Raw genomic sequence first — 25,481 nt, 5'->3', positions numbered from 1 at the left:
AGGAACAGGAGTAGGCCATTCAGCCCCTCAAGCCTGTTCCACCATTCAATTAGATCATGGCTGATCTGTATCTTAACTCCATCTACCCGCCTTGGTTCCGTAAGCCTTAATACCCTAAAATCTATTAAACTTGGTTTTGAAATTTTCAATTGAGCTAGCCTCAACAGCTTTTTGGGGGGGGGGGTGGGGAGAGAGTTCCAGATTTCTTCTTTTTAATTTTCCAATCCAAGGGGACAATTCCTGAATCGAGAGCAACACTAACACATCAATAATGTCCTCTTTTAATACCCTGGGGTGGAAGCCATCGGGTCCTGGAGATTTGTCTATCTTTAATAACATTGGTTTTTCTTTTTAACTTATATTGAATCTCCCTTTGATTTACTTTTACTTTCCCTAACAGCAGAACCATTACCTGCAGATTGAAAAAAAAGGACATAACTGGAGTGCAGTGCGCCGCCTGGACCGGCAGGAGGCGCCACAGACAGCGTCCCGACCGCGCGCGCTGGGCTCGGAGGCTGCGTCACGTCCGGTTTGTGCTGGTGTCATGGCGGCGAAGGCCTCGGGGATGTGGCCGGAGATCAGCCTGGCGCTGGGGGAGAAGCGGCGGGAGCTGGTGCTACGTGGGCCGCAAATCGAGCAGCGAGTGGAGGAGAGCGGCCTGGACCCCAGCCTCTACCGGCTGCCGCTGCTGAACTACCTGGAGATCAGCCAGATCCCGGGCCTGAGGTGCCTGTCGGCCGAGATCGGCGGCCTGCGCCAGCTGCAGAGCCTGGTGCTGTGCCGCAACAAGCTGGCCGCCGTGCCGGCCGAGCTCGGGGAGCTGGAGGCCCTGAAGGTCTTGGACGTGTCGGGCAACGAGATCCGAGCTCTGCCCGACTGCCTGGGCCGGCTCCGGGAGCTCAACAGCCTGAACGTCAGCGCCAACCGGCTGGAGGCCCTGCCCGCCAGCCTCGGCCGCTGCCTCCGCCTGGCCGTGCTCAACGTCTCCAGCAACGAGCTGTCGGCCTTCCCCGAGGAGATATTCAGCGAGGAGATGTCGCTGCTCAGCACCTTCTGCGCCGCCAACAACCGCATCGAGGAGCTGAGCCCGTCCGTCAGTGACCTGCCGGCCCTGCGGGTGAGCACCGCCCCTGGCCCCCGGCCCCCGGCGGGGGGGGGGGGACCTGCCCCCTTTAAATTAGCGACCGTTCGTCTTGAGTTTAACCAGTGTTTTATTCTCCTAAAGTCCACTTTGGGGCCTCCGCCATCTCGCCTTCAGGTGTGAGGCCAGATGGCGTTGGGCGGATTGTTTGACTGGAGGCATCAGAACCAAGTCTAATCTCACCTGTCTGAGTCAATACTGAGCAGGACTGTTGCAGAATACCAGAAGACATTTATAAACGTGCAGACTGGGCTTGTAATTGGCAAATTAATTTCAATATTGATAAGTGTGAGGCGGTACATTTTGGTAGGAAGAATGAGGAGGTCTCATACTGCTTGGAAAATAAGAGTCTAAATGGGGTAGGGGGATCTGGGGGGCACACATACACCACTAAAAGTAGCGACGCAGCTTCATAAAGCCATAAAAAAAGCACTCAAGTTCATTTCTAGCTGGATCGAATTGATAAGCAGGGAGGTTATGTTAAACTTGTATAGGACCTTGGTTAGAGCACCCATTATCAGTGCCGGCTCTTTGCTTGAGGAATTCAAAACTAATCCTAAAGTCACGCTCATTTCCCCCGCCCAATGCCCTGTATCCTGTTCAGTTTGGAGTATTCCGCTAGTTTTCCCACAAAAGATGCAGTAGTCACCCTCTTAACCATTCCCTGCGACAAAGCAGTCCTTGGTCCAACAATATTTTGCACAGACATTTCTCCTGACTCCTCTCCTTGCGTCTCATCAATTTTGAATTAATGATCCCTCATCCCTGACTCCCCAATCAGAGGAAATGGTAATTTCTTATTTACTCTCATGAACAATCTTCAGAATTTTAAAAAGCTCTTAAAATGTTTTCTTACCCTTCTCTGTTCCTGTGGAAATAAGTCCCAGTATCTGAAGTCTCATATCATAACTATAATTTCCCATCCTTGGCATATGCTGTACAGGCTTTATTGGCTTTAATGTCCTTTTCATAGTGTGGCAGCTAAAACTGCACACAGTACTCCAACTGTAGCCTAACAGTGTTTTGTAAGAATGGGGACTGTGGCCAGTTTACCCCTCCCCAACTCAGGCAGCAAGGTCATTGGTATAAGTCCTACCACCAGCTAGTTCTCAAAGTGGGAATTGATGAACCACACCAAAAAGTGCCTGTGCTGACTGGAACTGATATGTTATATGCATCCACACAATTGAATGACAGCTGGCAAAACACTTAAAAATAATTCATAAATTGCAGGTTGTAAACATCACCAGAACGGTTGCAGGCTTGTCTGTCGTTCATTTAGGTTTAAAAATGCAATGTGTTTCAATGTAAATCTTTTGGGGGGGAAAATAAACCCAACTTCATTTATTTATGCAGATTTGCAGTCTGTCACTTTGCTGATTGTAAATCTCACTCCGACTATTTCTTCAATGTTGTCTTGCTGCACCCTTATTTGGTTTGTACCCAGAGAGCACAAATGGACACATTTGCCTCTGAGTTCATTCTGGGATAAAGTTCCATAGGCAGGGGCAACTCAGTGTCTCACCCAACTGATTAATCCTCAGGTGTGAGTTTAGGTGGGGAGCATCCGCAGATTACTCGATGATTGGCAGCAACGCACGTGAGCTGATTCAGTCCTCACCCAAAAGTCACACATATGCACTTTTTGCTTAAAATCTCAACATGGCACATTGGCTCATTTCTGTGATCTGCTAAAATTTCCTGTTGCAGATTGAAATCCTGTTCCCCAATTGCATGACAATTTGGAATTATTACTACCCAGTTAATGCCACACTAATATTTTTCAGGCCTGGCCTCATCATGCTGATAAAGTTTATAAAAAATAATTGCCAGTCTGGGGCTAGAAGAAATTAAAAGTTACTGATCTGTACATTTACCTATCGAGCTACCTGTGTAACGGTTACAGATAACATGGATTACATTGTACTTCATGTTCCAGCCAATAACTGTAAAATTGACTAGAGCTACCCAATAAGTACAGCTCTGTTGGTACACCGATTTTTTTTTAAATAAACCTCTCAATCTTTCCATTTTCTCTACATTCCCCCCTTCCCTTTCTAAAGTCCTTGAATACATCATTGTCTTGTGATTATGCTTCCACCATTTCCTGTACAAGATCCTCAATCAGACTTTTGTTCTGCCCACTGCGCTTGGACTGGGCTAGTCAAAATCACAAGTAATGTTTTGTGTGACTGGCGCACTGTCTCTCCTCATCCTCCTTGGCCTCTTCTCCCTTCAACACTGTCGATGGCATCATTCTCCTCCACAGTCCACCTCTGTAGCACTGCTTTGTCATGGTTCCACTCCTGCTTGTGCATCATAAACATTATATCGCTACCATCTAGCTGCCTTTGCTACTTCCACTGCCTACCAAACCAAACTTCCCACAAGGCTCCCCCTTCCCTAGCCCTGAACCTGCATCTTTCTCTAGTTTCTCTCCTATCTTCCCTCATGTCTTCTCCGAGCTCGTCTTGTCCATGAGATCTATCTCTTGCTCCCTCAACCCCATTCCCATTAAACTGCTGACCACCCAACTTCCATTCATGGCCCCCATGCTAGGTGACATTGTAAATAGTTCCCTCTCCTCAAGTACTGTCCCCTCCCTTTTAAAACTGCTGCCATCACTCCTTCCTCAAAATCACCACCCTCATAGCTCATTTTTATCTGATTATGCCTCTGTAAAGTACCTTGGAATGTTTTTCTATGTTAAAGGCTCCATGTAAGTGTAAATTGTAATAATAGTAATGGCTTCTCCTCCTGTACCTGCATCATCAATTCTGTACCTTAGTGTTCCATCCTTGGCCCCTCCTCTTCATCTATTTATTACCCCTTGGTTTAACCATCTGGATGCATGGGGCTAGCTTCCGTAGAACATTGATGACAGCTCTGCCTCCATCACCCTAAGGCTGTTGCTACCCTCTAGCCTACCCGAGCATCGCTTCCAGTTGTACATTCCTGTATGCACTTTCCACTCCTCCCAATATCAACCTACTCCTTCACTGTTCTCTCCACTTGTCAATGGTAGCTGCTTCTTTAGCCACTTTTCCACTGCTTACTTGGACTCTTTTCCCCAATACCATTGTCTTGTTACCTACCTCCCTGCCATCAAAAGCTGCCTTATGATCTTTTTCTTCAACAACGACAACAATTTGCATTTATATAGCGCCTTTAACATAGTAAAACGTCCCGAAACTATGCTTTTGAACTCCGAGAGCTCCCATTTTGCTTTCATTTTCTTGCTTGGTAGCCAATCTGTTCAGTGCCCTGTAAAGCACTTTCAGGTATCTTTCCGTGTGGGTTATAGAAATGCAACTTCTTGTGACCAGATACACTGGAAGATAATCCTATAATGCCCACCAGAAATATCAGTTTTTCATTGTGCAAGAATTGCTAAGCATTTCTCTCTCCTTTGTGTTCTAGACTCTGGATCTATCCAACAACAAGCTCTCAGAGATTCCTTGTGAGCTTGCTGACTGTCCGAAGCTGAAAGAAATAAACTTCAAAGGAAACAAATTAAAAGATAAGCGACTGGAAAAAATGGTGAATGGATGCCAGACGAAATCCATCTTGGACTATCTGAAGTCAGGAGGCCGTGGCAAGGGGAAAGGGAAAATGGACAGTGGTGAGAAAAATGAGAACAAGGAAAAGGCAAGGAAGAAAAAGAAAGCTCTGAAGAAAGACGATGATGATGAGTCAGATGGGATGGAGGACTTGAACAAATTGGTGGTGCGAGTGCTACATGTTTCTGAAAGTCCTTCCACCGTGCTAGTGAAAGTCACTCCCAATGTGAAGGATGTGAGGCCTTATATTGTGTGTTGCATTGTGGAAGGAATGAACCTGAGACCAGGAAATGCATTGAAACGATTCCTTGTAGCTCAGGTAATGTTTTTAAACTCACATTCCACAAAGTTAGTTTGAAAAAACTATGATTTCCTTGTACATGTTATTGACATGTCCAGATTTAGCTGTTGTATATTATCTATTATGAATTTTTGATCAATCACATTTTCACACATACAAAGGATATGATACATTTACACATTTGCTCAAATGTCAAATTCCTAGAACAGCAAATCACAACTGAGCAATTAAAAAATAAGTCTTTTCTGTCCTGCAGGGTTCTTTTGAACCTGATGATCTGGTCTCCCCAACGGGAAGAGCTAGAGATTTATAAACAGCTGCCAACCTGGAGACCTTATCCTCATCAACAGAAGTTAACCTCTAATTGACCTCAGGATGTGTATAGACGACTCCCTACGGAGAATAACTAAGCAGTGGCCTTAAAGGGACAGGCCAGATTAAACCACCCAAGCAGCTAAACCTTATAACTGTGCTGCAAATCCCAGATTACCCATGCGATTAATTAGTCTGTATAAAGCAAATTTAAATCTTTAAACCGCTGATAGATATAGGGAACTTCTTGAGTCAATCTGGTTTACCAGTTTTCAAATCGTGCACTGTAATCCCAAGGAAATTAAAATATTGAGGCTCATTTTTAATTTTTCATAAGTTTGGGTGGATTTCGCTGTGACCAAATAGTTGCTTTTTCAGGTCAAAAACAACAGAATGTTCCTAAACAGAATACTCAAACTTAATTAGCAAAACAATTTTGGATGTGACAATTGCCATAAAATAAAATGAAGCACTTGTCACTGTTTTTACAAAGTATAATATTAAAAGTACTTGTGCACCCTCACCATCCCCTCCCCTGTGGTACCTTATTCAGCCACCTATATTGTAACCCAGGTGAGTGAAGGTGTGCTCGTGAGTAAGGAGAGAAGATGAAATGCTTCCTGTGCCAAACCAATAAAGCAGCTGCATGTGCCACACTAGAACTGGAGGATGCTGACGTTGACATTTTGTTTAACCCGAATTTTGGAATTCATTTTTAAGGAGGTAATTATCAACTTCAACTCTAAAATCAGAAGGCTCACTAATAATGCAGAAATAATACTACTCAATCAGGAATTCTGCCATAGAATCTGTGAAGCATACTTATTACTACATTACGCCACAGTGATAAACTCTGAATTATGATTTGATAATCTTTATTAATTCTTCAGAGTAACCATTGTTGTGTACCAACAGCAGGAAGTGTTGGTGTTCAATATGTGACCTGCCTCAGATGAGAAAACGTCCCAAACACAAATCATTTCCTCAAGTTCTATATTATGTATTAGAAGAAAATACTTGGAAATGATCAGAGCAATTCCTTAGGCGTTACCTATGATTTTTTTTTTACATACATACTTTTGAGTTTGTGGGGAAAACCATTTGCCTGCCCCCCCCCCTCTTCCCTTCCAACTACATGATTACATCTAACCTCTGCTCTATGGCTTGGTAACGAAAGTCGTTATTTATTCTCTCTCCCCAGACCAAATTGCATGATGATGTCTGTCAGAGGAGAACATTAGCAACTATTGCAACTCATGATCTACAGTTGGTGAAGGGACCTTTGCTGTATGATGCCAGACCCTCCCATTCTTTGAAGGTAAAATGCACAGACATGTAAATATTGGAGCAGTAAGTTTTGAGTGTTAACTTGCAGAAATAATTAAACAAGCACAGTAGGCTCCATCTATAGAAATGTGCATGTGAACCGTAAAAAACTGTTATGGTGAAGTGCCTGTTAAAAAGATGTTCCATGTGGTTTGCTATTGTAAGTGTGGTATATCAATGTTATAATGAGAACTTTTATAATACTTTGATATGATTGGGATAATAACCCTTAAACAGTGTCGAGCTGTGCATGCAGCTGAAGCAGATTCCTCTGGTCCAACTTAGCAAGTCACACTGTAGCCATTACAGTTGTATGCAGCTCCACACCCCATCCTGATCTACCCAGAACAGGAATCCGTTTGGGTCAGAACAAAATTTCACATAATGGTTCAGTGTCCAGTTCTGCTTACATTCCTGTAATTTTTAAATATATAAATGAACATTTTTTAAAAAAAGTATTACACTAAAACTAATGCAGTAAAAGTAGGTGAACTATATTGGTAAATTATAAGATGGTCAAAGCAGCTGAAGCTTACCAAACTGGCAGGGGTAGTCATGTGCGAACCTTAATTGAATCCCGGGGTTAAGACGGCAATCATCCTAGACTCTTGTTGAACAAGGACTTGTGTGACCCCAACACTGCAGTGGCCACATCCAATTCAAATGCACAACAGTATTAAAGGGGACGGTAACTGTTAAGGGCAACGGTGGATGCGTATTTACCAAACATGATTTTTTTTTTACAAAAGTCAAGATTTGGAGAAATTTTTGGTTTTAAGAAAACCTGAAGACATACAACTTTGTAGGAGTTACATCAACCTGTGAATCTTCCTTTGCCGGTCTCTGAGCTGTCCCATTTTTTCTTTCCCGTCACTCAAGACTCTACTGAGGATACCGTACTTTCCGATAGCACTTTGCCATAAAATAACTTTAACAAACTAGTGAATAAGCCAACATCTGTCAGTTGGGAAGACCCTTACCCAAATGTGTGATTGATATACATTTTGTTTGTTTGTAATGTACACTTGCTGATGCCACTTAGGAGGATCCAAGGCAGCTCCTAATACCGGGAAAATGCTGGAATTACAGCTTCCATGAATCAAAACATCAAGTAATCTCTCTCAGTCCTTGCTCCTGTCATCTACAAGTTTTTAAAATCTGACCTTGGGACACCTAATCACTTCCTGATTTACCCAGTCTATTCTCCTATTCTCACCGTAGTCGTGATTGTGCTGTGTTTTTGCTTAGATTTCTCAATTTAAAAGGTTAAAGGTACTCTGATAGGCAAATTTGTTGCATTTCAAGCATAAAGTTTCTATTTTTACTATCTATATAAAACAGAATATTCTCCATCTTACCATGAACTGTGCCATGAGAGATCAGCTAGTACATATCAGCTTACAAGTTACCAATATTAGCAGATGAATGCTTAATATCCTCATTCTTTTGTCTACTCTTTTAGCAGAGGCTTAACTTATAAAATAAACTAAAGCAGCATTTTTTGAACCGTTCTGACTTGTTTATTAATCACTTTTAGCTTTATGTTTGGAACCCCAATACTGTAGGGGATAATATACAGTATGGAAGAATGGACATTAAGTAATTGGAAAGGCATTGACTTTTGGATATAAAGTAATTACTTTCATTTGTGAAAGCTGTTATTGAAATGGATGCCACAAAACATGTTGGAAACAAAATGTTTCCTTTCTACCTAAGCTTAGTCACCTGAGGCTTACAAGGAAGGCATGTTGTAAATTATGAATGAGCTGCTTTCCAGTACTTTATTTTTGTCTCCATGGAAAGTTTAAATAAGCAATAACATGATACACCAGTAACTGGAGATTGCAGTTAACTTGAAACTAGTGTGCTGCTCTAGTACTTGATCACATTCATTAGATTCATTTATACCACCAATACCTTCATCACTCTAAATGTGGTGTTAGAAAAGTGGAATTGCTTAAGTAATGCTGATAGAATCATTGTTACAATTCTAAGGCCCCTCTGATAACTCAGTGGGTAAATACGCATGGGGCCAATAATGGGGCACTTTGTGCTTGTAATGCTGATATGTATCGAGCACTGACTCCTCACGTTATGGGGCACTGAAAACTTGAGGTCTGCATCACCAAAGCACTTGAGGCCCTCAAAGCCAGTGCATCCGCTGCGTGCTTGGCCCACTATTGCTTTGGTTTTGATGTGATGAGTGGTCCTCCCCACAATGTAGCTGAAGCAGCTGAGTTGTGCTGTGAACACAATGTGCCCATTTGGAATGGGTACTTCAAGGGTGACCCATACCAAAAAGGAACTTATCCTGCAGGGTGGCCTTTTCCTTCCAATAGGACCACTGTTCTGTTTGTCACTTTTCATTTTTGGCCTCCGTTAGTCAATTATTGAAAGGAATCATTGTGCCCTGATCCATTTATCACAAGCTAAAAATGGTGGCACTATATGGGCAGTCAGCAGACCTTGTAACGCTGCTGCCGTTCAACACTTGAGCCAGTACTCCCCACGATGCTCCCAATGCATCATGCACTAAGTACGGACAGCAACACTAAAATATGTAACTCTTTATTGTGCGAGGTCAGCTCATTTTGATTTAGTGTTATCAGTCAATATATTGCTACTGCGACATGGAAGGAAGCACTACTTGACCTGATTATGAATAATGAAGGGAAACAGTGACCACGTATAAATAGATTCACTGTAAGAACAAAAAAGTAAAAGATACTTGACTGAAAAAAATATTACATCATAAAGACCTTGCCTAGAATACATGGAAGGAAAAATTGACAAACAGATCCAAACATAAGCAATAGAAAAGATTCAAATAAGAGATGGCGTTAGAGGATGGATTTTATTTATCATTACATGTACTATTTATTCCTCAATCAGTAAGGTTCTTGAAACTTTGCGGCAAAGCGCCATGGATTGATTAAGCAGTGGTACATGCAATAGTACTGAAACATACACTTAAAAGATAGCGCTTATAACCACACCTGATGGTTGGGGATTCAAATGCTCAGTATTTCAGGCTGATTAATCCAAATACTCATCACAGTCTGCCACTTTTTATACATTTTTCTCACTCCGACTATGTGACAATTAACACCTTTCTGCATTACATGATTGTACAAAAACTTAAGATACAACTCCATCTGAGGAGAATTTAATTGAACTTGTCCCTTGTCAATAACTTCAGTTAACAAGCTGGTTTTGACTTCCAGAAGGCATTCGACAAGGTGCCACATAAAAGATAATTGCTCAAGATAAAGAATCACTGGATTGGGGGTAATATTCTGGCATGGGTGGAGGATTGGTTATCTAACAGGAAGCAGAGAGTTTGGATAAATGGTTCATTCTCGGACTGGCAACCAGTAGCCAGTGGTGTTCCGCAGGGGTCAATGCTGGGTCCCCAACTCTTTACAATCTATATTAATGATTTGGAGGAGGGGACCGAGTGCAACATATCGAAGTTTGCAGATGATACAAAGATGGGAGGGAAAGTGGAGAGTGAGGAGGACATAAAAAACCTGCAGGGGGATATAGACAGGCTGGGTGAGTGGGCGGAGATTTGGCAGATGAAATACAATATTGGAAAATGTGAGGTTATGCACTTTGGCAGGAAAAACCAGAGAGCAAGTTATTTTCTTGATGGCAAGAGACTGGAAAGTACTGCAGTGCAAAGGGATCTGGGGGTCCTAGTGCAAGAAAATCAAAAAGTTGGTATGCAGGTGCAGCAGGTGATCAAGAAGGCCAACGGAATGTTGGCGTTTATTGCTAGGGGGATAGAATATAAAAACAGGGAGGTATTGCTGCAGTTATATAAGGTATTGGTGAGACCGCACCTGGAATACTGCATACAGTTTTGGTCTCCATACTTAAGAAAAGACATACTTGCTCTCGAGGCAGTACAAAGAAGGTTCACTCGGTTATTCCCGGGGATGAGGGGGCGGACATATGAGGAGAGGTTGAGTAGATTGGGACTCTACTCATTGGAGTTCAGAAGAATGAGAGGCGATCTTATTGAAACATATAAGATTGTGAAGGGGCTTGATCGGGTGGATGCGGTAAGGATGTTCCCAAGGATGGGTGAAACTAGAACTAGGGGGCATAATCTTAGAATAAGGGGCTGCTCTTTCAAAACTGAGATGAGGAGAAACTTCTTCACTCAGAGGGTAGTAGGTCCGTGGAATTTGCTGCCCCAGGAAGCTGTGGAAGCTACATCATTAAATAAATTTAAAACAGAAATAGACAGTTTCCTAGAAGTAAAGGTAATTAGGGGTTACGGGGAGCGGGCAGGAAATTGGACATGAATTTAGATTTGAGGTTAGGATCAGATCAGCCATGATCTTATTGAATGGCGGAGCAGGATCGAGGGGCCGATTGGCCTACTCTTATTTCTTCTGTTCTTATGAGCTCTTTTTCTGTTGGGCTATCAAGATCGGTCTAACTCCCTTTGTTATCTTATCAATAATTTTATTCCTGTTACATCTAATTGCTAGTCCATCAAGTGAAGCCTTTAATTATTAGTATGTCTTGGATTCTGTACCATTCAGAACCAGCTAATTATCCTATTCTATAGAAATCCCAATTAAAATATTTTACCTAGTGAAATTCTTACCCCTTCGTGCTTACAAGCCAGATAATAAAAATGGAAGTCAGGACAAATGATAGAGAAAGGGTACAGCAATGGAAATTAGAACGGTTTGGAAGGAATATGAGAGAAAATTAGCAACAAAAAAAACCATGAGTGCATTTAATAATGAGGATAATCAAGATAGGGGTAGGGCTGCCAAGAAATGAGGGAAATAAGCTTGTAGTAGGAAGTGAGGGAATGGCAGGGATGCAAAATATGTACTTCGCCTCAGTGTTTGCAGCGGAAGTGGATATTGGAATTGTAGAAACATCAAAAGTGAATGTTATTATTTAATGGTACTAAAGAAGTTACTTTAATAAAGGTAGACAAATCACAGGGATGTGATGGTTTACAACCAGGAATCCTGAGGGAAGCAAGGGAAGAAATAGCAGAGGTTCTGACTGTAATTTTCCAAAATTGGGAAGTGGGAAAGAAAAATTGAAGGGTGACAAATGTGGCTCCCCTCTTCAAAAAAGATGCGGATAGGCCAGCCAGCTAGTCTTGCTTCAGTTGTTGATAAACAACTCGTCCGTAATATGAGATAAAATTACTAAGCACTTGGAGAACCATTAGTTAATTAAGGCCAGTCAGTGTGAATTTTTAAAGGGCAGATTTGAACTGGGATAAATGATCAGCCAACTGGATGGTGACTTCACATTTGAAGACCTTAGATAGGAAAGGAGGGTTAGCGATGTCCCGGTAGTTAGAGAGGACAACCTAGGGTGGGCCTTATAAGGAGGTTGTGATCATTGTAATTTTGAACATGGGGTAATGGGAAACAATGTCTATGGAAAGGGAGTCATTTATGCTGTTGGTGAACAGAACAGGTTGGTGTAGGAGAAAAGCTGAGTGTTCCAGTGTTAGGCATGATGGGAACAGGAGGCCCTCACGGAGAAGGTCCGATTAATGGAGACTAAGGGTGAGGTATGGGGCAATCAGTGGGATGTTGTGAGACTGAGGAGGTCAAGGACAGCAGAGGAAGCTGAGCAGGTAGCCTCAACTTTGGAAATGAAGAAATCCACAAGCTTCTCATGCTTAGCTTAGAGGCGGGGAGGGGGGGATGAAGCTGAAGAAGGTGATTAGTGCTTTAATAGAGAAGTTTGGGCTAGTCCCCACCCTCCAAGATGATCTTGCAGTGGGATATTTGGCTGCAGAGAGGGAGAAGCAGTATTGCTTGAGATGGTCAAACCAGATCTGGCCCGTCATACATCATGAGTGCTCAAGGCTGTGTAGCCCTTGGACTTGAAGGTGCAGAGGAGGGAATTGCATCAGGAGTTTGAGGGATGTAGTGGAGTAAGGATGTCAGAAACAGAAAAAAAGGCAGCTGTTGAGTAGAAGGTTAAAGGTTGCAATGTCTTGGGGAAATTGGGAGTTAGTGAGGGTATCTGGGGTGGAAAATGAGAATAGTGGTGGAAGCTGGTGGGTAGATGTGTATTGTGAAACAAGGAAATAGTCAGACATGGCCTTGTTATTTAATACTATCTTACAGGTAGTGAGGCCTTGAGTAATGATGGGGTTGAGGAGGTTGACATGCAGGGTGAGGTTCAGTAAGGACAGGAGAAAGAGGGAATTTAGGTATAGGTTGAAATTACCAACAGCGAGAAGTTGCTAGTTGCAAAGGCTAAGCAAGGAGAATAGGAAGGAGATTTTGATGAGGCAATTGCTGTGTGGTTGAGGGGGGTAGACATTGAGGACTCCCTAGCCTGGTAGAATATAGTACCCCAACTGCTGTGCTTACTGAGGTCAGCTAAATTGCCATAGACCAGCAATCAAACTTCCTGGATCCACAACAGGCATCTATCTACTGAGTCATTCGGGGAGCCCAGGATAGTATTTAAAGCATTATTGGTTATGTAATGTTATTACCTTGTTCAGATTGTTTGAGTGATTGATAAAAGTTGCCTTTCTAATGCAAATTTGAGTCCAAAACCTGTGCCAGTATAGACTGTCTTTATGGCTTTTTTTTGTTTCTTGACTGACATTGCTAAGCTTTATTGAGCAGCTGCCAGGTAACTTCAAATTGTCCATTATTCATGGTGATAACCCTGTCAGAATGGTTCTTGAAATGTTTTAATTGTCTAAAGTGACGACTGAGGGAGAATTAATACAATGACCAGAAATGTGTGGACAGGTGTCTTTTGTGTTCTAGTGTAAGGGGAATTTTGAAACCATTTGACATTTACTGTGTGTGGTCTCGTACTTGAGACAAAAGACCCAAAAAAATTCCCATTTACCTATTGGCTTTGTGACAAATCATTAAAGGCCATTCAGCCCACCACGCCTCTGCAGCTCTCAAAGAGCTATCCATTGTCCTTACCCCGTACCCTTCCAAATTTTTCTTCTTCAAATATTTATCCCCGTCCCTTTTAAAAGTTATTATGGATTCTGCTTTCAGCACTGAGTCTGGTAGAGACAGGCATTCCATACCCAACATTCCTCTGCATAGATAGGAAAAAAAAATCTCTCTGCCTCTCCTTTTGTTGTTTTGAACTTAAATCTATACTCTCCAGTTGCTGACTCACTGACCAGTGGATATAGTTTTCCATATTTATCATCAAAAATCCCTTATAATTTTGAACACATCTATCATCTCTTCTCCCGAAAAGAGCCACCCCCATCTCCGATTTAAAATTATGTGTGTTTTTTTTTAAGTCTTTGTGTTTTACAGGGCTGATCATTAATGCTGTTGAATGTAATCATTTTTATGTAGTACATTAAATTGTGTTGTACAACAAGCTCATCAGCTCTCTTATTTAGGATGATCTTGCTCAACTTTCAAACTGAGCACTCTATCCTTCATTTACTTTCTGGAAAGCTGATTTTTTTAATCAAGTTTTTAAAGGCAAATTGTAAATATTTTTTACTTAACTCCTTGTGCCCTTTAATGAAGAAGAGAGAAAAGCAAAAATTACACTTGTATTTCAGTGAATAAAAGTGCTACTCCAGTGATTATTGTGTCCATATTGAGGGTTATGTAGTATTTTTCATAAATAGTTTTTTCTTTGTAAAGTGCAAGTAAACCAACCATCAGAAAATTAAAATAAATGCAAATATTAGCAAATGGAAATCTCAACAGTAACATACCGTATTTAGAAGCAATGGCTCTAATCATAAGCTGTGTGTTGAGACCTCTAGTTACTGTCACCAACTCTGAAGTGCAAGGTTTTATCTTGGTTGGTCCCTGTCAAATGACATGACATTTTCTTATATTGGGGCACCTGTGGCAGTACTCCATCCCTTTATTCACTAATAACATCCCAGTTTTATGACGACTTTCAATACTCAGGCAGTTCTATTTGTACTTTCAGATTACTCCACTTGGAAGAAAAGAGATAAAAGCGACTGATCTGGTGCGACAGTTACAGATGGAAGCTGATGAGCAACGAAAACAGAAGAAACGGCAAAATGTTTCTGGGCTTCACAAGTCAGTAAAGCGCAAACACTCTTTATTGGAGTGTTGCAGCATCGTTCTCTGTCATCATTACAGTTTACTTAAATATATATCCATTACCATGCAGGTACCTGTTTTTCACTTAAAGTAATGCCAGATGCCATAGCCCCAAATTCTTCTGGCAGCCTCCTGGGGGTGGACATGGGGCAGAGTGAAACTTCTGAGAATAGCACAGGTCGACTTTGCATTATTCTTTTTTGTTTATAAACAGTATATTTATTTTTCCTCTTCTGAAATCATTGATTCTTTGCTGGGTATCATCCCAAAGGTATAGTGCAGCCTCTGGTTTCTCACCCAAATGGTAATTGCCATGGAAACTATTCACCCGTGGGATCATCAAAGCCAGTCATGATCCTATTCTCAGCTGATATTTAAGTACATACTCTTCCAGTAGGGGCTGGTGAATAGAATTCAAGAGCAGGAACTCCTTACTGAGGTCAATCATAGCACCACCCAGACAGCTAATTCAGCAGAGTCCAAATATTGAGCCTAGGACATTTTTAGTCTGTGTGTGACGCAGCTCCTGACTAGATACATACAATGAGCCAATGGGGAGTTGTGGCTCCTCTTCTAAATGGTTGGATTGAGATCAAGAATTTATTGTATGTATATTCACTGGGGTGAATCCATGCTGATTGACATTTTGTGTTAGTCCCATCCAAGGTTAGACCTTATGCCACCAATATCTTGAACAATTATTTTTGCCTTAACTCCCTTATTCTACCCCCTTTTTTAAAAAAAAAGTTTTCTTCATAAAGCGTTATTAGTACAACATTCCTATTGCAATTCCACATACCAGAGTTTTGTGTGAAAAAATAATTCTTTTTGAATTGTTGTGGCATCGTTTTGTAAAATGAACTTCTACTTGATGATTCTGGTGTGTGTATTCCTGGTACTGGAGCATGTGGTATTTAAATTTGGTATGGATCCAGTCTGTCACTACTATTATAGGACACTTTATACTTACTGTACAAATGCCTCCTAATTCATCTTGCAATCAGAATAACATTGCTCTAGCCAAAATTTACAAATTGCTATTCACCTCTCAACCTCAATTCTGAAGGTGTTGACAGTTTGTGTGGTTCCATTTCATGGACTTCAGCATCCCTTTATTACTGTATCTATGTAGTCATGGTCCATGTGTGAACATGGACACTAGCAGGCAGATTTTCTGTCCCACCATCTTTTGGTACGAATGCTTAACATGCTGGCAGGGATGTGGTGCGAGTATTTTATGTTGGGCATCAAATTGTTTAAAACAATTGAATTAATTCTTGCCTTAAAGTAATGCTAACTAATAACTCACCAGCACATTAGAATCTGTGAGGCAGAAAGATCAATTCACAAGTAAGGCTAGTGGTAAAAATAATGGGACTTTAATGTAGAATTGCAACATGATACCAAGGTGTATGTGTAGTATATAGTGCACAGAAAATAATATCTTGGCCACAGACTACTCATGAATTTTATGAATGCTGGTCTCTGTTTTACAGATATCTCCAGTTACTTAATGGGAAAGAAAATTTTCCTTGTTTAGTCGATGCGGAAGATCATGTAATTTCATTCCCGCCAATCACAAACAGCGATAAAACAAAGGTATGTGTCCTAACAATCGTTCTAATAATTAGCCATGGCTCGATACAACGGGAGGCCGAGGATGAGTTATAGTTCAGTTTTCCATTAAGGCTGTACTTTGCAGTAGTCCTCCACAGGCTATAGGAAAAACTTTGACAAGTAGTACACATGAAAAACAAACTAAAATGACTGTTCTCATTAAATACAATTCCTTGTTGTTGTGGGTAGATTTGTCATGAAGTTGAAAATGTTTTAGGGAATAGGTGAGCAGTGGGTTAGATATTTTTACTTCCAGGACCTGGGTTCAAACCCAGCCTACCCTGATGTAAGCCAATCTGCTGGCTGTAAGGCCTCTACTTGACATGAATTTGGACGGTTTCAATCTGTTCTGATAGAAATGGACCTACAGCACAAAGCTACTCCTAGTTCAGTGCTGTTGGCAGTCTCACTCAGAGAGACCACAGAATGGATTTTGGAGAAGTTAGAAAAGTTTTGCATTGGTGCATTAGAGTTGCTGTTTGGTGGTTGTGGCAGAGGAGATTGTGCTACACTGACCCGTAGTCCTCAATGTTGACACGGGATGCCTGAAATGGAAAGTGTTTCATTCCTGAGTACTAATGCCCCTGAACTTGATTGACATAAGAATAATCATGAAACAAAGGGATTATTTTATGTACTATTGTAAAGAGGTTAACCCATTCCTGGGTGTAGAAGTACTGACGAAGCACAGTTTGCTATCACTTACATTCTTCTGCTCATACTGTTTTCAATGGAATAAAATAATGATGTGAAACCTCCACTTGATCTTACAAAATACTTTTTCTCCTACCAATTCTCTTCCCTTCATTCCTGAAGACACTATCTTCTTCTTGTGATATGGTTCGACAGACTTCAGTCACCCTCTGGTACCTCACCCAAGTGATTGTTATTCATGTATGAACCTTGATAATGTGTCGGCAGGCTATTCGAGTGGGGGGGTGGGGGGTGCATTGCATCCCAACTCAATCCTGTCCTCATCTAATGTCCACAGACATGTAGTCCCAACAGCGTTTGCAGGATGGATGGTAATCTGGAGTGGGAAGCCTGGCAGATATTTTTTCCTATCTTATCGTAACTTGTGCATGGAGACTGGTTGTTGCTCCTTTACCACCATCTTGCTGAGACTAGTTAACTCAGTGCGGTTTGGCAATTGAACCTGGGTCCTTCCTTGCCTGTATGGTTGTGTAATGTCAATAAGCCATTGGGAGACCCAAGGCCGTTTTTCTTTTTAATGGGGTATTAATTTTGTGGAAAAAATGCATTGAAACAAGTTGCTGCACTGTTCAGTGTTTTAAGACTAAAGGGCAGGTCATTTTGAGGTCCCTAAATATTAGAGTTCAGATTTGTGATTATGATGCTGGCTGTTAATTTTTCAAAACCAAAAATGTAAAATGTTGCAAAAGCACAACAGGTCAATCAGCACCTGTAAAACGAAAGCACAGATTAACATTTTGGGCGCAAGAGCCTCCCTCAATTTTTTTTTCCTTGTACGATTTATTTTCGCATCGGTCCATAACATTTCAATGTTGCCATCCCTTTTGTTTTTAGATTAGAAAAGCCACCAGTCAGCTGTTCTTGGAAGTAACCAGTTCTACGAGTCTGCAGGTCTGCAAAGAAGTGATGGACAGCCTGATTGTGGTGAATAACTCTAAACCTTCTTCTGGATTTTTATGTAGCCGATGGTGCTTTTCGCTTTGTTCTGTTCTATTTTCTTTGTTGTCCTGTAGCTACTGGTTACATAGTGAGCCTATACTTATCCTTACTCACGTGTTAACCATGTGGTTTTATTGGACTACGGACTTTTGCTAGTTACGCGTTGCCTCTTCAGTTTCTGGGGCCACGGAGAAATGCAGAAAGCGGCAGTGATAAACGGAGAAAGGGACACATGGAGGTCACTCTCTGCAGACCACAACAACAACAACAAAGACGGTCATCTAAAAGAAAGAGGGATGCACCAAATCTGAGCCCAATCCCCTCTCTGCCTAACAGTCACATCACTTTCTGCTGAATATTGGGATTAGTGAGGCCAATTGTAATATCCTCAGTTCTGCTGCAGCTGACTCCGCAGGGCTTTCCAGGCTTGTGTGGCTCAGTATGTTTACCCACTGGATTATAGATTTAAAGGGGAAGTTAGGTATCATCGTTGATTAATATTACACTGATCCTTACTGCCACCTCAATTCCTTCTCCTCCTCCACTTGTTTCCTTAAATATGCTTGATATGCTTCAGTTTTAATCCTCGATGATGTTTCTGGATAATGGTTCAACTTTAAAAACACCAAACATAAGGCTCCCATTCTGCATCTTTTGGACTCCTACTTCAGCCTTTTTTAAATCATTAACAATTTTTTAAAAAGTTCCTCCTCACTCTTTGTGTCTGCCACCCCCTACCTGCCAAGGTTCAATTCTTGAACAATCTCTCTTTACAAAACTCCAGTTTGGTAAGAGCTTTTGGAGGGGTTATTAGAGACATTACTTTCTGTACGTCTGCTCCACAGAGTGGCATCAGTACTCACTGTTGTGATGGATAACATTCAAGCTGAGTTTGTCTGTTTACTCTTCAAGTCTCCAGATATTAGCCTTATTCCGCAAAAACTTGTTTTTAACAAAAAACCTTCTTAAGCCAACTCAACCTGATCTAACGCAAGACTTGTAAACAGTTTGTTATCCTGTGGAACAAATATGCAGATGGGATATTCATGACTGACAGCCCATCACTAAAGGGATGTTCATAGGGGTCCATAATTGAGGCATATTGACATATCATTTTAAAGCTAAAATTTGAAGGGGGGAATCTGAGCTGAGTAAGAAGCTTTACAAATAAGTATCCCATCAGTGCTGTAACATATGTAAGGAATCTTACAACACCAGGTTATAGTCCAACAGTTTTATTTGAAAATCACAAGCTTTCGGAGGCTTTCTCCTTCGTCAGGTGAGTGTCGGATTTCTTGAAAATTGCCGCATATATAGTCAGAGAACAATGCCTGGTGATTACAGATAATCTTTCCAACTGCCCATTATCAAGGCAATCAAATGAATTGAATAGTGTTCAGACAGAGAAACATTAGATACCAGACTACTGAATATACAAACGGCCAGAACCAAAGACAGAGAGGGGGAGAGAGAGAGAGAAACATCCGAAAGGAAGAGAAAGAGAGAGAATGACCAGTTGTATTAAAAACAGATAACTTTTTTTCCCCGCTGGTGGGGTTACGTGTAGCGCGACATGAACCCAAGATCCCGGTTGAAGCCGTCCTCGTGGGTGCGGAACTTGGCTATCAATTTCTGCTCAACGATTTTGCGTTGTCTTGTGTCTCGAAGGCCGCCATGGAGAACGCTTACCCGAAGATCGGTGGCTCAATGTCCTTGACTGCTGAAGTGTTCCCCGACTGGGAGGGAACCCTCCTGTCTGGCGATTGTTGTGCGGTGTCCGTTCATCCGTTGTCGCAGTGTCTGCATGGTCTCACCAATGTACAATGCTCCGGGGCATCCTTTCCTGCGACAACGAATGAACGGACACCGCACAACAATCGCCAGACCGGAGGGTTCCCTCCCAGTCGGGGAACACTTCAGCAGTCAAGGACATTCAGCCACCGATCTTCGGGTAAGCGTTCTCCAAGGCGGCCTTCGAGACACAAGACAACGCAAAATCGTTGAGCAGAAATTGATAGCCAAGTTCCGCACCCACGAGGACGGCTTCAACCGGGATCTTGGGTTCATGTCGCGCTACACGTAACCCCACCAGCGGGAAAAAAAAGTTATCTGTTTTTAATACAACTGGTCATTCTCTCTCTTTCTCTTCCTTTCGGATGTTTCTCTCTCTCTCTCCCCCTCTCTGTCTTTGGTTCTGGCCGTTTGTATATTCAGTAGTCTGGTATCTAATGTTTCTCTGTCTGAACACTATTCAATTCATTTGATTGCCTTGATAACGGGCAGTTGGAAAGATTATCTGTAATCACCAGGCATTGTTCTCTGACTATATATGCAGCAATTTTCAAGGAATCCGACACTCACCTGACGAAGGAGAAAGCCTCCAAAAGCTTGTGATTTTCAAATAAAACTGTTGGACTATAACCTGGTGTTGTAAGATTCCTTACATTTGTACACCCCAGTCCATCACTGGCCTCTCCACATCATGCTCTAACATAGCACTATCTGTTAATTGTATCCATGTGATTTATATCAATTAGTGTTAATTGTATTCAGGCGGTGCGTATCAATTGGCAACTCTTTTGTATCCATTTATATGAGAGCTTATCTAGGGGGTGCACAGTGGTTAATATGGATCTCTGACTAAAGGCTTGGAAGCAACTGAAGACCAGGCTCTAGTATTCTATCCTTCGCCACCTGGCTATCCAATTTATTACACTACCTTCGCATTTAAATTTACAAAAAGTATTTGCAAAAAAGTGCTGGTTAATCAGCAGAATGGTGCCTCACTTGGAGTAAAGCATCTGATTTCTTCCCTAAACCTGTTTGAGGAATTTTATTCTGTGCCTAATACCACCGGGTTGTAAACAAATGTACTGTTTTTCCTGGATAATAATAGAAGTCATTAATGGAATGGGGAAGTTTGAAGCATTTGAAAACATGGCCACAGCGTTGAGGTGTCTGGTGAGCACTGATACTTGTTTCCATATAAAATTTATAAGCGATTTGAAAAACGAGCTAAAAGAAATTGCAGCGCAATCGATGAATTTGTCACCTTCAATGAAAGTTAGAAATGTAGTTTAGACTTGAATATTTCTTAATAAAATGACTGATCGGTAACTGTGAACTCTGTAGTGGTGAAATGTGATGAACAAAAAAATCCTCGGTGGTGACATTTGAGCTGCTCCTGCATATAATAAGCAGCTTTCCATCATACAATGCTGGAGGTCTTTGTTACACCAAGGAATGCCACCCGTTTCATTGTAGTTTCAACCTATTAATAATCAGTATTGTATATAAGTTTTGAAAAGCAAAAGAGCTTTGTTCAATCTGATTGTGTTGAGTAGTTTGCGGTACAATTATATAAGTTTTAGACCACTATGTTCTGTTAATCACACAATAGCATGTTATAATTATGGGCGAGTCCCTAAAAATTCCATCTGGTGCGGTTTCTCTATCAGATGCCAGGAGCATTAAAGTGAAGGTGCTAATATATTTCACCGGCCCTGAGAGGATAGATTTTGCACTGTAAAGAGAATTTGTGTATGCTGCATTCATACCCCACAAGTTTGATATTGGTACAAAGCCGAAACTGATTTGCAGTGATGCAAATCTTGGAATGTAAACCAGGTGTGAAGGCCCAAACTGATTCCAAAGTGAACTGGAATGAGACTACCTCCTCCAGGAAATTTCACTCTGCTTTGCTCCGATGGTTCAGGGCGTATGTATACCATAACTGCAGCATTAGTGCCGTTATAGTTTAGATGCACCCGCAGTGGTCGACATCACGTCATTCCAGAATGACCACAACAACAGCAAAATTTGAACCAGTGATGTTCTGTGACTGTATCTTCTATTAAGTTGCACCATATGTTTTTGCAACTTAATTATTATGGATTATCTTTGCTAGTGCAAAATCCTTGCTGGGAGGAAGGTTAAGTTTTAAAATTTATTGATTCAATCTCCAGTTTGTCAGGAGAAACTTCAAAAAAAATAAACTTGTTAAGTTTGAAAACGACAGAGGGACTTGGAAGATGCAGTGGCTTACAGTGCTGCCTCTAAGACCTGGATTTGAATTCAGCCCAGACTGGGTGTATATCTCTCCTCCATGGTGGCTTTAAGGGTCAGTCTCACCAGTGCCAGGTGGTCACTTGCTCCCAACACATGACTACCCACAATTTGGCAAGAAATTGTCAGTCTCTATCAGAGAGGCCATAAGGATGTCTGGTATGGGAATTAGAATGATTTGCACTGGTATAGTAGGTTGGATTTGACGTATTTTGGTCAGAGTAGAGTGTGTTTTCCTTTATATCTGGATGGTGACACTGGACACTCAAATAGAAAGGTGCTCCATTCCACAGAATTGACTTGCCTAATCTTGATGAGAACAAAAAATAGAAAATTGATGATCTGATGCTTATTTTCATCTGTAAATTCTGAAGCTCTTCCCTCACCCCTTTCCATCAGTGAAGTTCAATTAGCAAGAACTGAGGTCCAGACATTTTATGTTATCTCCCCTCTCCAATAAGATCACTAAGCAGGGTTGAGAACTGGGCAGCAAACTCAATTATGTTGTTGGAGAAAAGATTCTGTACAAAAAAATCTGCTCCTAGACTGCACTAACCAGTTTGAAAGCATGAAACGAGTGATTGAAGGACCAGTGTATAGTAAAGTTAAAGATTATGTGGCGATTCAGTAAAGCATCTTGCTGCTTTAGATCCTTGATTGCAGTAGAATTTTTACGCCAGTACAAATATACTTGCCAAAATAGTTCTTGCCAATTTCTTTGTTCGATAAATGTTAACCATTTTCACTGTATTTGAGTATCTTTTATTTTTGGGTAATAGTCTAATGCAAGTTTGGTACAATTGGTGTAAGAATGAATTTGAGTTTGGATATGGGAATCACTTATAAACTAGTAATTAGAACTATTGGTGAAGACTAAAATTCTATACCACAAGGTAGTGCTGTGCAGTTCTTTTTTGTACTGAGCTGTATGTCCTTTGTAACACTAAAATCAGAGCAGCATGTTTTATTAACATCTGCCAGTAGAAGCCTTTTAATGGGAACATGTTGGTGTGGGAAAGGGGAGTGTGCACTCTGATTTGGACACAGACTGTTTTGTGTATTTTTCAGTTTAGTTTGGAGAATCTTAAATTCAGTGGTGGGTTTTTACACATGGCAGACACCACCCGACTGACCAAAAAAAAAATTGATTGTTGGAAGAATCATAGAATTTTATAGACCAGAAGGAGGCCATTGGGCTTGTGCCGATTCTATGAAATAACTATCCACTTAATCCCATTCCATTGCTCTTACCCTCTGTCCTTTCTAATTTTTATTTTTCAAAGAGTATGCATGTTTTCTGGATATCCGCGGCTCAGTCTGCCCATGCAGGCCAATGAAGCTCTTGTGGGGGCTGGATTATATGTAACATTCCTCCTCCGTTGGGGGAAGCACAGCAATCAGAAGCAAAATTGTGAAGGTTTTGCTTTTAAAAACAAATGTGTGCCTGTAGCACCAATAGATTTTTTTCCAGTTTTCACGTGTTCATCCTCAGGATTTTCGGAATGATTCACAAACCCTCCTTTAGCTCTACCATGTTTATGTAGTCATTTTGGTTGGCTCAGCCCACAGGTTTGATTTTTCGAAGTTGAAATGTTGGCACTATTTTGCTGTTCTTATAACTCTAGGATTTCCAGCTATTGTACGTGAAAAGTACTTAAGGAAACTGGAGAATGTGTCTCCGGCATTACTGGTGTATGGGAAGGGATCAGTTTGAGAGTGTACTGCCGTATTAAGGTTACTGTTGCATAGGAGATGTAATAGAAAAAATGTATAAATGCAGATCAGTATGGCTCTGATAGCTCAATTGGTAAGTGCACTGCCCAGAAAGGTTCAGTGGGTAGCTGATCCATGCAGACCAACAAGGTGCTAGATTCAATTCCAGTCAGTACTGAATTCAGTTAGGGTGATGGTAGGGGCACTTCCATTGACTTTAGTGTCTTTGTAAGGGGGGGGGGAAAGATCAACTAGGGTTCCATACTGTGTTTCATATTATGGTTAATCAAGAAAAAAATTATAGTAATTCCATTTGTATAGTGTAGTCAACACTGTGAAAAACGATAGCCATGTTTGTATGCTTGTATTTATTTTGGTTGGTTGAATGTTTAACGCACTCTGTACGTATCTGGGAATAGTCTGGAACGCTTCAGATATAATTTAGTGAACTTCACTGAAATGTTATACTTTGTGCTGTCAACAATAAGCCTTAACTTGTGTGTTTTTTTTAACGCAGCGTATGGCAGAATTGAACAAGTTCACCTTTGAAAACCAGGAGCAGGAGTCTGTATCCGATGAAGAAACTGAAGTGACCAGTGACAAAACCGCAGAGCTAGAACCCGTAATAGATCGGATCTTGATTAAAACGGCCAATCCTGAACTGATAGTGAAACAAGTGCGGGTTGTTGACGTTGAGGGGAGCCTGAAGGTCGTTTACCCAGCCAAAACTGACTTAAATGTGGATATCAGTTATGTCACTGTAATCCGATAACTCCACACACAATCTTTCTCATGACCTTATTGGAACGTTAAATTTCGAAGAGGCACTTGCGCTATTTATTTTTGGAGGTTTTTTTTCAGTTTTACACCATCAGCTTCCCCTTCTCTCCTGAAGGTGCAGGTTTTTGGTACCCCACCCAAGTGACCATTATTCAACCAAAGTTGTCTGTTCAACTACAGAGGGCATCACAAAAGGTTTTCAATCATTTTTCAGTCGTCTTTTCAACATATCCATTGACCTCTTCTGGATACTGCATGTGAACTGACTGTCTAGGCTCACAGATGAAGCATGGCCAATTACATGAGATAAAAGAGGGTGGCTGGTGCCCATAGAGTATACTCCAACATGAATCAGCGCCTTTTGAGAGAAGGGAGGGAAAAAAAAGTATATCATAATACAATGTATTAAAACTCTGTAACATAAATTAAGAAAGCTTAAGCGAATGGTGAAGTCTTGTTAATTATCAGAGGACCGAGTGAAATCAGTTCCAATTTACTCTCCTGTTTGTGAAACAAAACCCATTCAGCAATATTCTGCCAACTTTGTCCAAAATGGCCAATTATTGTTATTGTCACAGTACAGCCTTCAGTATAAAATTGGATGTAGTTACTAATTTGTTGTTTTTATTTTTTTTAAGTTTTATCATTTTAAATCTCCATCCCTTCAGTCCATTATGGAAACTTGTCACACTCTGCTTTGGAAATTGGCACTCCATTAATTTGCTCCATTGGTCTGTTCTTGCAGTGTTTGAGGATACCAGTTTTTCCGCATAGAGAAAGGGGGTCTGGAGATAGTGCCACGGAAAGAAAAATAAAGTGAGGGGGGGAAGAAAGGGAAATAAATCCATTCTGATTTTGGTAAACACTGTAGAATGGCATTGCTACATTAATAAACTAATACTAGAAATAAAAATAACATCATTGGTAAA

The 25,481-nt window shown here is 41.2% G+C and overlaps 1 protein-coding gene across 1 annotated transcript; it reads left to right on the top strand.

Annotated features, from left to right (window-relative positions):
• The first annotated feature begins 513 nt into the window (after nt 1-513).
• lrrc47 (leucine rich repeat containing 47) lies at nt 514-25,481 on the top strand. Its single transcript, XM_067970437.1, has 7 exons — nt 514-1,117; nt 4,562-5,020; nt 6,516-6,632; nt 14,585-14,700; nt 16,221-16,323; nt 17,890-17,979; nt 24,290-25,481. Exons 1-7 carry the CDS (start codon nt 545-547, stop codon nt 24,542-24,544), a joined length of 1,713 nt encoding a protein of 570 aa, XP_067826538.1. The 5' UTR covers nt 514-544; the 3' UTR covers nt 24,545-25,481.

Source organism: Heptranchias perlo, chromosome 32 (assembly GCF_035084215.1).
Source record: "Heptranchias perlo isolate sHepPer1 chromosome 32, sHepPer1.hap1, whole genome shotgun sequence".
Classification (NCBI taxonomy): Eukaryota; Metazoa; Chordata; class Chondrichthyes; order Hexanchiformes; family Hexanchidae; genus Heptranchias; species Heptranchias perlo.
Note: the sequence above shows the minus strand (reverse complement) of the source record. Positions and strands in the feature narration are given on the sequence as shown.

Coding starts and splice junctions, on each gene's coding strand:
- lrrc47 (XM_067970437.1), top strand. CDS start 545: ATGGCGGCGAAGGCCTCGGGGATGTGGCCGGAGATCAGCCTGGCGCTG. Junction 5,021..6,515: donor AACGATTCCTTGTAGCTCAG/GTAATGTTTTTA, acceptor CTCTCTCCCCAG/ACCAAATTGCATGATGATGT. Junction 6,633..14,584: donor GACCCTCCCATTCTTTGAAG/GTAAAATGCACA, acceptor TTGTACTTTCAG/ATTACTCCACTTGGAAGAAA.